This window comes from Calidris pugnax, unplaced genomic scaffold, assembly GCF_001431845.1.
Source record: "Calidris pugnax isolate Ruff unplaced genomic scaffold, ASM143184v1 scaffold219, whole genome shotgun sequence".
NCBI lineage: Eukaryota > Metazoa > Chordata > Aves > Charadriiformes > Scolopacidae > Calidris > Calidris pugnax.
The window spans coordinates 8,173,875-8,192,274 of NW_015094507.1; the positions used below are offsets into that span (position 1 = coordinate 8,173,875).

Sequence of the window (18,400 nt, forward strand, 5' to 3'; positions counted from 1 at the left end):
TCAGCTATTGAAAAAGGAAGCATCATCTTCTGCCTTATCCATGGTTACATGGTACACTTTCAAGAGCAACTTTTATGAATGACCAGTATTTATGAACAACAAAAGCATAAGGCTGTGATAGTCTAGCAAAACATTCTTTGAAATAGTTTAAGTGCAGCAAGAAAAGCATGCATTTGCTTCATTAGAATAAGGACTCCACCTCTACATTTTTCCAAAGCAAGCATTTATTCCTTCAAATTATATTTCATATGAGACAAAAGAACTCAATACACTTTTTTTCCTGAGGAAAAAAAAATGTTGACAGTTGCAATGAACTATAAAGTGACATTTCATTCTTGGCATCTCCTAAAATACATTCAATTTCTCTCAGAATAGTATTAATCAATTAAAAAAAAAAAAAAAAAGGGACACCAACATTTTTCAGTAGCTTGAGGTACCACTCAAGGTTTCTTTATCCGCTGCATCTTTTCTCTCATTGAATTACTGATGAAAGTGATGAAAGTGCAACTGACTGCATAAAATGTGCAAACATATCCAGAGTATGTTTGTACATGCAGCCAAGAATCTGGGGTAGCTGCCTGCAAGCAATTTACTATGAACACAAACATGTTCTCTACATCTAGTCCATGAAGTTGGCCAACATTCCTAAAAGAGTTATTTAGTTATTCCAGAAAATCCTGAAATATGGTCTGCACACGCTTATGGAATAACACGATTTGTCAAGGATGCTGCTGACACTATTTTTCAAGGCAAAGGGCTAGAAAGCAGTGCTGAGAATTTTAGCTTGTAATTGCAAATAATAGGGTTTTTTCCCCCTTTTTAAAAAAAAAAAAAAGATATTGAGAAATGTTTTAATAACAAGTCCAAATTAAACAACCTTTTTCAGATACACGCGGCCTCTCCATTTCTTACCTAGCACTGGGCATGATATTCAGTCTTGCCTAAACCAACTACTGCTTCCTCTTGCATGACCACCCCAGCTGACCCAGTCTCTACACCTCACTTACCGATACGGACTTTTTGGGAGCCTGTAGGCTTGAACCTGAAAGCATCTTGCAGGAGCACAAATACGGGGATGGAAAGAGTATGCTGCAAAAAGGATAACATCTGTCATACAGAAAAATGACAGGATGGCTTTGTGCCCTCTAAGAGTCTAAACCCAGTAAAGTGGAGCTCATTCCTCCATTTGCAGATTCCTACCAGAAGCCCATGATAATTAGTCACAAGCCATTTTCACCCTGCATGACACACAGATTCTGTAGCTACTAGCACCAGATTAGTTTTGACACAAATTAGGGTTACAAAGTTTGTTAGTCTAGAAGCAAATTTTGAAATAAGCCACATTTTTCACTTTTGCTTACAAAAGCAGTAAATTACAAGCAATCATTTTAGCACTCAGTTTGCTAAAAATCTCAAAAAATATCAGAAAACATTCTGTTGTAAAAAAAAGATTGTTTGCTGTCATGGAACAGAAAGGAAGAAAGGTATTATCTTCTGATTCTTACGTACAAGTCACTTCAACTTTACTGTCAAACATAACAATTACAGAAATTAATATAAAACCTGAAGATGCAATGTTTTCTTTGCCATAAATTGCTACATACTCTTCAGTGACTGTAGATGCTCTGATTATTCACTTAGTTTCTTAAGATACACTTTCTCTTTCAGCTGAACAGCAGATATTGAATCACTTTTTTCCTGTAAAGTACAATACTGTAAATGTATGATAGTAAAGCATAATAAATAGAAAAGTTAGATAATAAATTTATTACTGCAAAATACCAAAGTGGATTTCCTTTCTAAAATTATTTTTTATGACCTATGAGTAGACTTGTCTACTCAGGAGAATCCATCCTGTATTTACAGGTATCTGTTTCGAATGTACTCTCTGTACATGAGGAAGTCATCTTTTCCCGGTGGCTGCATGTTTCCTCTTCCAGCTTGAATGTGTGCATGAAAAATCTCTATTGATTTCCTATCAGCTCTTGGAGGCTGGACTTCATAAATATTGTCTTGAGAAAAGGAGGAGATGGGTATTCTGGAAAAAAAACAAACACAGAAAATATTTAGAACTTTAGGTAAAAATTTTCCACCGAGAGCGGAGTATTTATTTTCCTTGAAATATATATCAGTCAATGAAAGGGCAACTTCCCACTAGATAATTAATTTACCTAGATTTTTATCGCTACTGCAGACCTGATAAGACCCAGCTTTCCAAGTAGGGTAATTAGGTAAGTTGTCCCTAATCACATTACAGAATACTTTCTCACTTCCCTCCAGACTCTGTCCTCATTTCTTCATCCTCCCTCAGATCTGCTACGGTCAGTAAGTACCCAAGCTGAAAAAGATCTGTGCCATGCATTATAGCAGATAACAGGAAAACTTTCTTGAGCTGTCCACTTAGTAGCAATTATAACAAACAAGTGGTTATACTCTGAACCAACATATAGAAAGGCATTATCAGCTGAGAAATTTCCATCTAATTATCAGGAAAAAACCATCTTTTTACCAGCAACAGCACTCTGTACCTTGGAACAGCTAATATTGTATGAAAATATTTTTTAAACAGCTTTGTACCATAAATGCTATCTTTGAATGCTAATACTTAAACCTACCCATCTTATGAGAACAACATGTAGTTTGAAAGTTTACGAGAACCTGAGTATGTCAGACCTGTTGTAAATCAGACTCACTCATAAGGTAGAACCTGGTCTTTTAACTACAACTCTTGAAAACTGCACAGCCCACAGGCCGAGTAATGGGCTTGTTTCCCTCTATTCAGGGCTTGAGCTACCACATCTGACCGACTGTGCCCACTCTTGGGTTCTCCAGCATAATTCAGACAATGAAATGCTTGGATGAATCCAGCAATGGTCATCAAGATAATCAGAGCTGGAGCACGTGGCACATGAAGAGAGACTGCAAGCACTGGGCTTGTCCAGCCCACACAAGAGAAATGAGTTGCTTTCAGCAACTATCTAATGAGAGAGTATAGATAGTGAAAAGCCAGACTCTTCTTGGGGTGCATGATTAAAAGACAAATTTCTAAAAGGGAATATAAACTGCAACACGGGACATTCTGATTAGGTACAAGGGAACTTTTTTCCACTGTGAGGGTGGTTTAACATGGGAACGGGTTGCTCAGAGAGGCTGTGGAACCTCCCTCCTTAAGGAGAATCAAAATGCAAAGGTACGTAGCCCAGAGCAACTTCATCTGATTTGGTGCTCCTCTGAGCAGGGGACTGGATCAGATGACCTCCATGGTCCTTTCCAGTTTATAATATTCTATGGTTCTAAGCCAAACACATCATCTCCACAGTCCACTGCAAGGCAGCAACAAAACTATTTATACACAATACATAATAAATTAATAAACACTAAAAGTATTGTGTAGTAAATCACTTTAATTTTAAAGCACTTTAGCTATCGTGGAAGCCTTACTTAGAAATAGACTATGTACATTTCCCAGCATTATTTTAGTAATTTATTTATAAAGTACTCCCAGAGCTGAACAGTCTAGATGTTCCTCCTGTGTAACAGCAAATCAGCTTGGATTCCACAACAGAACTCCATGACTAACACATTGCCATCTGAAGGCAACCTATGCATTAACTGTTCAAAAACAGTTAATGAAAACTGAGGAAAACAAAGTTTGAAATGAAGACCAAAGAAAAATGATCTGACAGAACTATGATTTTCTGGAAGAGTAGATGCAATGCACCTCTAAATGCTAAACAGGAGAAATAAATTCCTTCTCAATTATGAAAAAAGTGACATAAATGCTTTAAAGAATTCTCTAAATCATCAGTTTCATACGTTCTTAGCTGCTATTTTAGCTGGAAAAGCTAATTTACTTTCTAGCTATCTACTAAAATACTGCTGCTTATAAATACTCTATGTAAACAAAGCTGCCCAAGTATTCAGGGCAACACAAAGACTTCAATTCTAGAGACTCACTTTCCTACCACCACATACACTGAACACTTCTCTAAATCAGATCTTTCCTTCTAGGTTGAACCAAAATGTCATGGGGCCAATTAGCCTGTCTCGTGGAGTAGCTATAAGCAATTTTTGAGGACAGATTATTTAAACAGAACAGGTACTTAACTATCCCTTCTCCAGTATATCCTCCTGCATTTCAGCAACCAGGATTTAGGACCTACCTCAGGCAAAATTTGAAACTAGACTAATGTTTCAGGAAAAGTAATTTCTATAGGCTTTCACTGTTTTTTTCTAGGATCTGACACTTACAGAATCCTGTGGGAATAAGTGCCAATACTGGTGTCTGATGTGCCATTCCTTTCATTTGTTATCGTGGGCCTTGGTTCCTCGTAATTCTTACATTGGGAGAAATGGTGAACAGTCATTCTCTGTTTGCCTCCTCCACATCACTGTCATACAACCAAGCATATTTCCTCTCTCCTCATATACTAGTTATTTTTTTGAACCTAGTCACCTTCCCATTTATGCAGAGTACCAAAGTCTCCTCCATCCTCTTCAATAATGCAGTGAGGACCAAAACTGCATTTAATACCTCAGATTTGTTTTTTTTTAACTAGCTTTTCATTTGTCATCTACTGTTTAGCTACTGAAGACAAATTTTCTAAATACTTTTTATTAGCATATTGGAACAGTAGCCAGTGCCAGTGGCTGAAAAACAGTCAGAATGCTATTGTTAAATATTGCATGAGCATATGCACATACTTTTGGGCTCAAAACTTCTCAAGTAAGAAATTACAGCAGCAACTTACTGTCAAAGCTCGCTATCATCAACCAGCCCAAATGCAATGACGATTCATAGACAGATACTAGCATCATTGCCATATTCCACAGAAGCCACAGTCATGATTCGTTATCTGAGTGCTCTTCAAGAGACAAGAAGTTATTCTTGTGTATATAATCCCCTCTTTTAAAGGGAAAAAACAAGGAACGATGCCTTTGAAGAACTGGAACACTCAATGTGGCAGAGCCCTTCTCTAAATGAAATGCAGTAATAATCATCTAGCTGCATTATGAGCATAAACTAATGTTTGCCACTGTTTCTAAACCAGGATCTCTATTAAAATTGCCAAAAACCTTGCTCCCTTATTTTGCAGCATTTATTTTACTAAAATATGTTGGATTTTGGATGTTTCATCACATGATGATTTATTAGTCTTATAAAATGACTGCAATGTGTTATGTAATGTAGTCTGCCTAATATTCCACTACAACAGGAATATGGTGTAAAAAGTAAAAAGATTTCCATGTTAAAGTAATATTTTTCAATTTCATACTTAAATTTGTATTTTTCCATTTTACATAGCAATAAATTCAGTTGATTATACTTTGACTGCAATGCTAGAATTACTTATACAAAAATCACTGGTCACCCACAGAGTTTGGCTGCATACTTAAAACCAAGTTACATTTTACCAGGATATACACAGGTTTTTGTGTATTTGCTAGGTTATGTCACAGAAACATTTGGCCATTCTAGAACTAGAGAAAAAAGTAAAGCTAAATAGTTTGCAAAAGGTGAAGCCTTACGGCGAAGAATAAATTTTCAATTTTACTTATTTTAGATTGTATGACAATATCTGTTTAGGCTTCTTAGTCTTAGAATTCTGTGGCACGACAGTGAAATGTAAACAAATACCAAAAAATGTAAGCAAGTTACCTGCCTGTATGATTAGGATAACATTTCCACAATAGTTACCATTTTTATGCTTTTCTTAAACAACACAAAACTCTTATTTCAAAAGAGTTGAAGCTCTTCTGAAGAGCCCAACTCCTGCTATTAGGCTGTCATCAAGTCAGTGTTCTATTTTAGTTTTTGTTGGTATGAATAATACTGTGGAAATTCTCCCATACTTAACCTTTTCTTGCTATTTTTTTTTTCCAACAGAGTGATAGTTTCTTCTCATTATCACTATCATATTCTAGTTCATTATAAAACATTAAGCTGGGTGTTTTCAGAACTGGTCCCGATCATTAGTCTGTCTAAATTTGTATCTAGATGCTTTAAAAGTAGGTTGCTTTTCAAAGCACCCACAGCTTCTGCAGATACTTATTTATCCAGTTTAAAAACATGCAAGCTGAGACTCTAGCAATGGTATTTGACACCAGCACACTGTACTAACTCACCCATGTCACTAACACCAAAATATGTCACTTACTCAAATGTAGCTGGTCTGTCTATTCCACTATCAAGTGAACAATTAAGTTAAAAAAACCAAAACAAAGCCATAGCACTAATTCGATGCCTTCTCTATTTATTGATTTGTTTCTAAAGACATGACATTTCTGAAGCACTAATGAGTCAAAAGTAATTTCCGGAGGCACAATGGAAACTGGACAGCAAAGCGTATTTCATTTTGAGCATTTAGTAACTAAATCCCAATTTTCCACCTACTTGCTTCAACATGATAAAAATATATTGAAAGAACCGCATGTTCATGCATGTCAATTTTGATTAATAACCCTGTATTAAGCTGTAACTATTTGTAGAGTGCTTGTATTATCCAGTCATTTAATTAAAGTCATTTCTCTAACACTATTCATGTAAAATTCTAATCCACTTAATAAGTTTAGTACCTTACAATAGAGTCATGAAAGAGAGTATATTATTTATGACGTGGCTATCAGATCTCCCTAGAGACCTGTAGCTCTACGGCCTCCCGATGAAAATTACATAGATAGGAACACAAACACTGTGTCACAAAGGATAGCACCCTTAACATGCAAAGTACAGTTATTTTCATTCCACTTGTGAACAGGCTTCATGGCATTGTGGTTTCACCAAGAGTATCATTCTCTCTACAGCAAAAAATGATACAGCTAAAATCTTCAGTTACAACAAAGATGTTCCAACTTTGAAGGAAAAGTGCACGCTTAGCTCTCAGAAATACAGCAGTATTTCTAGAAAGCCACCACATTTGTTTCTATATCAATTAGTTCTCCTCAGGTCTCTGAAGTATATCTAAAGGAGACAAAAGGTACTCTGTTGCCTTGTTCCAGTCCTAAGCAAATATATCTGACCTACTAAACCATGACAAATGCAGAGTTTTTGTTTGGGTCTTCCCTTGCTCCCCTCCCCAAAATGACACCCCATTAAATTGCTTGCTATGGTCTGGAAAGAGCCTTCAACAGAATTTTCCTTCTGTATCTTACAGAGCCGACCAGCAGCAAAACCTGGACTTCATCCAGGTCCCACAACAATCACCTGAAACTCCAATGGCATGTACCATTTCAAAGGTTAGAGAAAGAAGAGGCTCTCTTTACACAAGCATACATCTAAATGAGCATTTTACAATCCAAATTGAAAGCCGCTTCTCTACAGAGCGGACAGAAGGAATATGAGAGAAGGTCAGAACATCTGATACTGAAAGGTGATCTCTGAGGAAAGATAAACTTTAAGTAGGGATAATTTACACTGACCACAAACTAATTCAAAATTTAAAGATCGAACACAGAAAGGAACCTAGGGATAGTACAGGACAAAACAAAACAAGTATCAAAAGAGCTCACAAAAAAACCCCAACCAAACCCAAACCAAAAAGAAATAGGAATATTGTGTTTCTTTTTTGAAAGGAAAAGCTTAGACTTACTTTTTCAAACAGGATTACTTGAGGAAGACAGATACCTTAAACTGATGAACAGAAATTTATCACTTCAGAGAAGACAAAGGGACAGGTTGAAGGCGGCTCCTGAGAACTTTCATTAACAAGTCTAAAAATAGATAAGCTAAAGTGGCATATAGTTTAATACTTTGTTTTTTGCCAGAGACTCCTAATACTACAAAATCCCAAATTCAAGAAAACCATAATATAAAATGTAGAAATAACTAGGTTTCCTTTCATATTTCACAGGAATTTGTTATAGTCACATTTTTAGAGGATATGATTTCAATGCTGCTGACATTAGAATGAAAATGAGACTTCAAAGGCAAAAGTGAGAAACACCAGTCCACTAACACCAAAACGAAATTAAAAAAACAAGTTTCAAGCCACAGAACTTCTGAAGCATTTTAACAGTGATCACTATAGTAAAAGATGCAATAGTTCTTATTTAAAATTTGGAAAAAGGCAAATTTAATAACACAACAGAACATATTTTGGCACACTTAAAAAAAGAATCTAAGACTAGTTTTAAAATTCAAAATGCTTTTTCTAGTCTTGTGAGACTAATGGGTTATCCTTTTAATACATGACACACAGAAATGCTAAATCAGGCGGACAGCAGATACAGACAAATTAAATTTTTATGGGTGCTGCAGTGACAACACTTGCCCCTTCAAGTCAGAATTGTACTGAACTACTGTCCTACAGCTCACAGTATTTTTTCATGTTTAAAAAAAGCCCTTGGGTTTTCAGAGACAATGGCTAAATCTCATCACAATTCACATATCGTTCTGAAGGTATGCATGTCACTGTTCCAGGATTTTTTTTACATCAATGGATAGTATGAAATTTGACATGTAGATTTTTGTTCAGGATTCAGTGTAGGTAGGGAAGAAATGTGGAGGACCCAGAGATCAAGTGTGAACATTCAGGTAATTAAAAATGTATTTGGGGATTTTAATTTGAAACAGACATCAATAAATGGGAATTATGATCTAAATCACTATGAGGCAGATGAATGCTAACAGTTTTATTGTTAAAATGATATTGAGCATCACAGCTGACAACTCTACCAAAAATGCTAGGCACATAAGCTTTTTCATCTGAAAAGCTCAGAGCTCCAAATTGACAGACCAGATGAACGGGGAAAAGATAATTCTTCCTACATACATGGGGATCTGAAGCACAAAGAGTTTAAACCATTTTCCCAAGATCCCTGGAAAAAGTGCATTCTCTGACCCCCGATCTGTCAAAGGGTGCTATGTATGCAAGATGACTGAGCCAATCTAAGAAGTTGCCACCGACCACGTAAGAAAGTTCTGCTGTGTTTGACCTTGTGGCTCTGCCTCTTCTGTGCTGGCCCTGGTGATAACTGGGCCCTTCACTGGTCTAAATAATCCCATTAATCTACCAGGAAACTATTGGCTTTTTTTTGCTGAATTAGTTTGCTGCAGACTGGTGAGCTGAACTGATTTATGGAGCACTGTAACAAGTAGCAATGCTTGCACAGGTAACTGAAAAGGTACGTGATAAAGAAGGAGGGAAAGAGCAGGACCTCCACCTTTTGGTGGCAATGAGCTGTTCAGAATTGACTCAGTTCTTTTGTTAATTCTCCCATCAAATCCAGTCATGCTGTTACTTAAACCATAATACCAAACCATTTCACCTGGCAAACTTCAGTGAAGTGTTTTATAAGCCATCACAACATGGACCTACTTATTTCCTTCAGTGCCCAGCCAGCTCTTTTCTGGAGAGCCCTGTAACTCTCATCATACTAGTGCTTTTGCCCAGACCCTCCTCAAAAAAGTATTCTGTTTGAGGTATGTGGCCAAAAATGAATACAGCATTCAAGTCCAAAAGGGCAAAATGTGGTGATGATTTTATGTGGTGGTGATTCCTGATAGTCTTTTGTCTTTTCCAGCCAAAGTGAGGTACCAAGTACTTTCAGGGAAAGTTCCCACAATGACATTAAAACCACTTCCCCAGAATACAAAATGATGATACTCTCAATAATGGTCAGCTTAGTCAAGCAATTTTGCATGAGACAAGCACATAGACAGTGCTAAAGCCATTGAGAATCCCAATGAAGGACAAACTTTCGTCTTCAGATAGGAGACAAAATCCAGGTAATTTATAAACAGCTCTCATCCAGAAGTGCTACAGTGAATCAAAACACCAAATTCACTGTTTAGGAGGGAATAAAATTTCTCATAATCCTAGATGCAAGAAGTAGATTTGTAAAGTGATCGAGAGTATATTTTTTTTTCAGTATTATTTATACCACACCGCATTTATACCACGGAACTAGGAACAGGTGCACTGTGTCAGCTCAGCCAACAGTAATTACACTACAGGACTCAATGTCTCTCTTCACATACATGATGATAGATTGTACTAAAAGTAGTCAAGCTCTGTTTTGCTCTACTTCGCTCTAAAATTCTACCTTTTTTTCCTTCGCGGAATTTCTATGAACAAAAAGAGGAACTTCAATATCCTTCCACATTCTAAACTCCTCTTCAGTATTATTTCACTGTATTCCTGTACTCTCTGTTCAAGGACCCATTTTTTGCTTCTAATCTATACTTACAGTTTCTAAATTTAAGCCAGAAGCTTCTCTTCAGTATTTCCACAATGCATATTTGAGTTCATAAATATCACTGAAGTGACATTGTAAAGATAAGTAATATTTCTTTTAGTATTGCCTTTATATATTTGATGGCCACAAGATTTAAGGTGGTTGGAATTTTTTTAAGATCATAAAAGGATATTAAAGAAAAAAAGGTTTTCTTTAAAAGTGTGGAAATGACAGCAACTAACCTAAGCCTAAAGTATATCTCTGCTGACAACAAACCAAAGTTTTAGTTTGAGTACTTCATTTTACTATGAGAAGGACTGGGGTTTAATTGCATTTGTATCTAGAAGGAACTACTGGAGAATCAAATTTGCCAGATTTGTTTCAAATTAAAATGTACCTAACATCAAATTAATACAAGTTATCATAAATTTTCAATTTCTTCAAGTGGTCCTTGAGAAACAAGGAAATACACAGTCCAACAAGTGCAAGATGTGCCTCAGCTGCTGTTACTGAAAACCCTCTCTCTCGCCCTAATCTTGAGTATCGTATGCTCATGCTCTTTTATCTCTAAGACGTTAGTGTATTCTCCAAGGAAATTCCTGATTGAGAGGAACAATTTAAAGTCCGTAAGAGAAAGCTTCCTTGTTTCAGAACTGAACACCATGCCTTTAAAGAATAGCTACATTTATGAGTTTTCTTGAAAGAATAACCTGCCATTGTCCAAACAGTATTAAAAAGTTTTGTAAAAGTTGCAGAACAAAAGCTGAAGAAAATTTTTAAGCTGTATAAAGATAACCTGTCTCCTCTCAAATCTGCACAGAAAAGCATGTTTGGTAGAACTGGCAGGGAAAGGTGATCTACATGGCTTCAAAAGGAGCAGTGACATAAGGCACAGATTCATGTGCTCTATGACTTTTACTCTTCTGCTATTCAGAAACACATGGAAATTACATGGAAAGGAGAAAAATGAACATCTGACTACCCAAAACCCAACGGAATTATAAGTATAGATTGTCTTTAATGTGTTGATTTCATTTCACAGCAGCATGGGGAATAATTTACTCTACTTTAAGGGGGCAAGAAAGGAACAATTATCTCCTACACTGTGAAACATGCTGGTAGATTTTGCAATTACAAGAAAGGAATTGCCTTTGTTCATGGCAAAAATATTCCTGTTATTATAAAATAATTTCGTAACAACCATTTCCCTTCAAAATGATCAGGGTTATTCCTTCATATTTAAAAACAGTTTTACAGTTTGCCAACCTAATTTACTATTTTAATACCTATCAGATATATTTTATTATAAAACTACAGGCACATTTACCTACAAAATATAAGCTTATTAATGATGTGTATCTATTGTCACTTTAACATTAGAATTATTTCTCATATTAACAGAAAATTACTCCATTCACAACAGAATACACAGAAGTTATTCCACATGGCAGATGTCCCTGGGGAGCAATCCTCCTACCATCCCACCACAATTGGCTTGGCTGGATATGGCTCCCATACTAATCTTTTAGGATTAAAGTTTTCAAGAAATGTTTCATTGACAAGAAGCATTCAGAGCTTGATCTTCCCTTACAACCTGTCATCACCTACTTACCTGTTTGGAACAAGATGCAGAAATTATCTATCGTAATGAATAAACCATTTAAAAAATTGCCTCCTCAGTTCAAAATATCACTGACAAATGCATAAAACCAGTATGTAACAAAGACCAGACAACCAAAAAAACCCAAGGAGATACTTCAGAGGAAAATGTAGCAGACGTGAATTGTCAAAATAACATCTAGGCAATACACTCTTTTCTTCAGTTAAAACACTCTGCATACTGATTAACGCTAGCCCAGATCCTCTGACTTCAGTAACCCAATGGGCATCAAGTTCACAAAACAAAGCAGGAATCAATTCCCACTTTACCCTGCTCTCCCCAACACTCACCAAAAAAAAAAAAAAAAAAAAAAAAAAAAAAAAAAATCAGTTATCTCCTTTACCTTCCCCTTGACTTTCACACACATCAGTGTTGTTTCTCCTATAACAGAAAAATAATTTAAAAAACCCAACACTGTATTCCTACCTCGCCCGAATACGACACACAGTTGGGAGTGCTGTTAAAAGGAACTTTTGGTTCATTCTGATCCCAATATGTAAAAACGACTGCTGAGCCATCTGACCATTTGAACAAGGTTGGTACATCTTCATTCCTGAGACCCATCCACATTTCTTCTTCAGCATCTGTAATTTAAAATTAGGACAATACCATAGTTTCAAAATAATATTCAAACTAATTGGAAAGGAAAGTGAAAAAAAAAAAAAAAAAAAAATTCAGATAACTGCACACTAAAGACTGAATTGCAACTTTGAATTTTTTTTTTTTTTAAGGAAGAATACACAAGTGAACCAATCCCTTTCAAACTACCCCTTTCAAAAGTAAACACAGCAAGAAGAATCTGCCTTTTAAACTCAGTAGCTTCCACACTTTGTATCGTGGTAACTCAGGATTGCTAAGCATTTGGAATACAAAAGTCTTGGGACTACAAAACAAAACAAACACGCCAAAACAAACAAACAAAACCCCACCAAAACCACAAACAAAAAACAACCAAGCAAAAAATCCCCCAAATCCCCCCAGCCTCCCCAAAGCCTAATAAAAAAAACCCACACAAAACCCTATACTTTTTTTAAGTTACAAGGGAGAAGTAGAAACCCAATTCTTCATGCTATGCATTGAATCTCCTTATGCAGTAAAAGCAGCAGAAGTTATGACTCTCAAACCATTTAACACAAATTCACCTGATGATTTTTTAGGTCTAATTACAAAAGAAAAACAGGCTAAAGGGAAAAAGCACGAGAATACTTACAAATTTATAACCCTATCCAAGTGGTGTTTTGAGCAAAATTGCTGGCTGCTCTTGTCTTGTTTATGCTGACTCTGTCCCAGCTGAACAAACCTGTGAAAAGCAGTAGATCGGAGGATAAACCAAAGGAATAAAATAACTGTCCCCAAAAAATTCAGTAAAAGAAAGAAAATGACACCAAAAAATGAGACTTTAAGTCATGTTCTGTAAGTCACTGATCATGATCTGGTACACGAGAGGAATTTCTAAAACGTTACAGTGAGTGCATGTGAGAACTCAGCAGCTCCTTTTAGCATGAAAAAGATTTGCCTATTAATTAAAGTCACCTAGTATGTCATGGGATAGAAACAGGCCTCCACTCCTATGAAACAGGCAGCCTGCAACAGTCAACGTCCTACGTCTTTTCCAAAGCAATCAGTCAGGTGAACAGACTATGGGAAAAATCCACAGAAGAAACAGAAATTCTCTCAAGTATCGGATTGAATTCAACCTAGTTTATTCAACTGAAATGTTGTTAGTCCAGACCTCCTATTTACAAGTAAAACCTTTCGGGAGAATTCCCCATCTCCAAATATTTGCTGGAAGACACTGAAGATGGAAAACACTGTGATGGCTTTTTTTCTTGGCAATGAATTTGAGCTAAATTAAAAAAAAAAAAAATTAATTGCTAATCTTATTCACTCAAAGAGAAAAAGTCAGAGGGTTTCAAATACATGTATATGTAGTTATCTCACACTCAAACTCAATTTGTTCACTCTCCAACACATCTGTACTACTGAAAACAGAAGTGTTAGTTGAGATTTAATACTTTAATTTTCTGAGGCAGAGGCTTTTCCCCTAATAGTTAGTTTCCACTTAGCTTAAAAATAGTCTTATTTGTATATTTCAGAAATATTTACTACATTTTAACAGGGGACAATTAAGAGTGCAAAAGCAATCACATGGAAGAGTGTACAGAAGACAAAGGAACAATACATTCCTAAACAACTTATTGCGGCTTTTCTTTCTGCTCCATTCAGATTCTACACTGGAGAAACAGAAGCCCCAGAAACACGCAACATCGCTTCGGATGCTGAAGGAATAAATACTTATAATTCTCTTATTTGGAAATGTAAGTGGAAATGAAGATAATTTAGGTATTCTAGAGCAGGAGCTTGGTTTTGAAACAAGCTTAAAAAAAAAAGCAAACTAAAGGTGTACTTCTTTTAATTGCTTCAAATTGTCCAATACTCTGAAACAAACAAGGCCTAAATTAACACAAGCAAGTTACCCAACATCAACAGGATACCATGCACAGCTGATCTGCAGTATGCATCATCAAATTATTTGAGGAACCTCCTGTCCCTTCCAATCTCAACCAACCTGTGTGTCTGTGATTTCTATTTTGACGAGAACTAACACAAGTTCCCTCAGCAATCAGTGAACATTGGCTGAATAGATTCAAATTACTTTTCATTTGCATATAGACTTAATATAGACCAGTTGACATAACATAACTTAACCTGAAGTTATATTTTAAATCTGCAAGTGCCCAAAGCTAATAAAAAAAACAACATGTCCAATGATGTCAAGTAGAGTCATGATCTTACATCTCCATTTCCCTTATTACAATAATAGAAAAAGATTTGAAGTGAGAACTGTAATCATACTGTGAAATAAATTGCTGCTATTCTCAAACGATGTACATTGTAATAGAGGATGTCAGTAAAATCTATACTTTCCAAATAAATCAGGACATCAGACCATAAATAGCACTATGACTTGCTAGATAAAAGAGGTAAAGAATTCGTAATTGTTATATTTTTAAAACCTGCAATGATTGAGGGAAATGAAATAAATGCAAGCTTTTTTTTTTGTCTTGAAAAGTATGTGAATAGGGAGCTTCAAAGCTCCCATGGAGTTTACAGTGTTACTGTAACAATAGACTGAATGTTAGTCAAGCCTACGAAATTATAAAATGGGAAATAGTTACAATTCTGGATGTTATCACAGAGTTGCTCATCTGCACAAAGTAACTTGCAGTAGACACCAGCTCACACTGGGCCATTTCCAGAACAACAATAACTATCCAGTGTGCCAAAGGGTACCTGTCAAATCGGCATCCATTTTCTAGCAGTTAACATAAAGAACCAAAGTTAGAGGCACAGGTGAAGTTAAAGATTTCAGAAATAATGAGAAACATCCTCCTCAACCCTTTTCAAGTGTACTATCTTCAGATTACTCAGCATGCAGGAAATTGGTAGAAATGGGAATTTCAAGAACCAAAGAGTGCAAGAGAAGTAGCTATTTTTCTTTAGAAAAATTAACAGAAAAAACCTTTTAAATAAGAAGAAAAAAATTAATGCTTTGAGAGGATTAACGAACTAAGTCAGGATTAATCATCACATACCGCTAAATGAGAATGTATCATAGTGAATTAAAACTCCCCTCACACATTGAAGAGGTTTCAAATATAACTGCTATTACACATTAGACAATAATAAAAAAAAATGCACACAAGCCCATTTCAATGCATGCCTCCCAGGTATTCACTTCAACATAGACACAGTGTTTTTCTGAGTGTAGTTTTATTACACCCCTTTTCTCAAACTCCATTAATTCTACATTCTAAGCAGGTGTTTGAAACACTGGTTTATTAAACTAATGTAATCGATTTGCACTCCTGGTGTCTTGCATAAGCAGTTGCTCTCTTGGCAACAGCATTATAAGTCTTTAGAACTAAGAGGGTCTTCAATTTGGATCTAAATTTCTCCACCTGATCTCCAGTACTGAATTCCCATTATTCTGGCTAGCTTTTGAAGAAAAAGATTACAGTTTATGAAAGCATTTCCTCCACCAGAAAACTAAGAAACTTTTCAGTTCAGTTCTACAACTGAAATTATTTGGTTTGAGTTAAGAAATTAATTTGAACATGTTGAAATTTTGTGATTTCAGAAAAAAAGTTTTGAACCAGTTTCTTTTTGGCTCCAGTGTTATTCTGTGGTATTGAGGAGAAAATCCGAGAGCAGCAGCCTAAGTGCACATTTTTTAACAAGGGCAGCACACAGCCAGCACTCTGTGTGGGGTGATGGCAATTCAGAAACAGCATTCCTGATACAATGGAGTCACTCCTCACAGTCTATACCAAACTTAGCAATAGTCTCAAGGTGTCCCTAAAAAATCCACAGTTTTTTATTTCAAGCTCAAAAGGCCAAGATGTTTCAAGAAAAAGGCTGAATATATTCAGAAAAATAATTTTCTTTGAACACCCAAAGTCACACAACTGTTTAAATTTGAGTAAAAGGTAATAGTTAGCACATATCTCCACATATAAGACATTATGTTAAAGAAAGACTTAACTGCTGTTATTTTGTATACATTTTTATAGAAATTTCACTTTTTTTTTTAATAGATATTTCACCTATGACTGATTTGAAGTAGCATAATTCAACATTTGAAAATTGCAAAAAAATCACAAACTACATAGTTTAGAACCATGGAACCCCTCCTAATATGGAGTTTGCTTATTAATTTCTAGGACTATATTAAGTGATAAGTATTCCTACTGAAGCATCTTTCGTTCAATTTAAGTTTGAAATTTTGCATCCAGAGACATCTGCATAACTGCCACTGAAATCAGAATTGACACAGACATAGAAAGCAATTTGATTTAATAAAAAAGCATATATATCCAAATATCTCTAAGATTTATAATTTCAATAAGTTGAATTGAAGGCAGCACTTTAATTTGCTGTATTTAACTAGCTCCAATTATCTTTTAGCGATTACCACTGGAAATTTATCTCACCTAGTGTATATTGCGAGATCATCTTCTGAAGGAACATCTGAAAGATTGACTCCATACACATCTTTTGTTGATTGCACTACATTCTGGAACATAAGAAGAAAGATTCAGACTAAGGATATAGTAAAAACATCCAAAGAAAAGTTTCCCTCAAGCAAGGAATTCTTTCTAAACTTGAAAATAACTTCCAAAGCGCAAAGGCAAAACTAACCAAGTTTCTCATATACATAGTAATCTTAGCTCACGCGTGTTGTTTTTTCTTTTTAAATAAAAATCATTTATTAAAAATATTGTTCAAATATTCTTCCAAGTTCCACAAGTAAAGGAAAGGATTCTTGAAAGATAACAACAGATAAAACGGCACATTAGGAGAAAAAATTATATTTATAGGACATATAGGTATTAAATTATGTTCTGTTAAAATTTAATATAGAATAAATTCCATTTCTCAGAACATGCTCCCACATTTGCTTTCACATTTCCTGCTGTCAATTCTGAAATAATTACAAACTTCACGTTGAATAAAACTATTTTTATTTTATATGTTACACAATCATGTCAGTCAACTGCAACAAGGAGGCAATGCACATACTTCACTAACGATGTCTAATGATTCAGTGTTAAACTGAGGAGGTTTATTGACAGGACACGCGTGACTGCAAGTAAGCCAACTATAAAAATGGTTTTCTTTTAGTTCAAAAAGATCCAAAGTCAAAGAAGAACTTTGGAAAGATATTTCCTGACCAGAAGTATAAAAACATTTTATTGTTAACTTCTGTGAGATGTGAATAGAAAGGAGGTAGCTGTTGGGGTTCCCCCCTGCCCAGCTCCCTAACAATACAATTTTTCTCTATGCTACAGTTGCTGATGTAAAAAATAACAAAATTCAAATCCCTCACCAAAAATTCAATCATAATGGAATAACAAAATTAACTAAAGAATGCATCTAAAAATGTAAGCTTACAAATGTCAACTCACAAATACCCCACACTATTGTTTTTCACCCCAACTTCTACTATTTTTGAACAATACTAAACACAATCCATTTTCACAAATAAGAAAGCAGTCGAGTGCAGAGTGGCAGTGGTTAGAGTGCTGGTAAGTTGTCCCTTTTGCTAACAGAGACATAAAATAGAGTATTTGTAAGCTTAGGCTTTTAAGCGCATTCTTCATTCAAGTTTCTGTTTTAGGTTAAGCTTGAGCAATAAAAAAAAGAGGTGTATCTGAAACAGCTAAATGAAGATCAGCTGGTGAGCATGTTAAAATCTGATGTCCAACACAATCTTTAAATTACTAATTTTTATGTTTGGTTACTGAACAGAAAGTTTCCATAAACACCATGCCCTCAAAAATAACGTATTTAAGAGAAGCTTTGTACTTTTGAAGATAATAAATTAATTTGCAATAGTACGCAGACATTAATGGTAACCCCAGTTAATTCCTAATGTAGCAACTAGGCATAATTGAATAGGTAAATCCTTTGCAGCACTGCAATTTCAATAGCAATGACAAATTAACAATGCAAATTATGACTAAAATCCAATTCATTAAAAGGTGCTAATAAAGTGGAAAA

The 18,400-nt window shown here is 35.4% G+C and overlaps 1 protein-coding gene across 1 annotated transcript in view; it reads right to left on the reverse strand.

Moving 5' to 3' along the window:
* Window positions 1–222: 222 nt before the first annotated feature.
* Window positions 223–18,400, reverse strand: part of FIG4 (FIG4 phosphoinositide 5-phosphatase) — a 56,904-nt gene continuing 38,726 nt past the window's right edge. The window contains exons 21-23 of the mRNA XM_014964365.1: window positions 16,831–16,913; window positions 13,047–13,136; window positions 223–2,038 (exon numbers count right to left, since the gene is read on the reverse strand). Coding sequence (XP_014819851.1) covers window positions 1,861–2,038; window positions 13,047–13,136; window positions 16,831–16,913 — 351 coding nt within the window. The 3' untranslated portion in view covers window positions 223–1,860. The remainder of the gene's footprint in view (window positions 2,039–13,046; window positions 13,137–16,830; window positions 16,914–18,400) is intronic.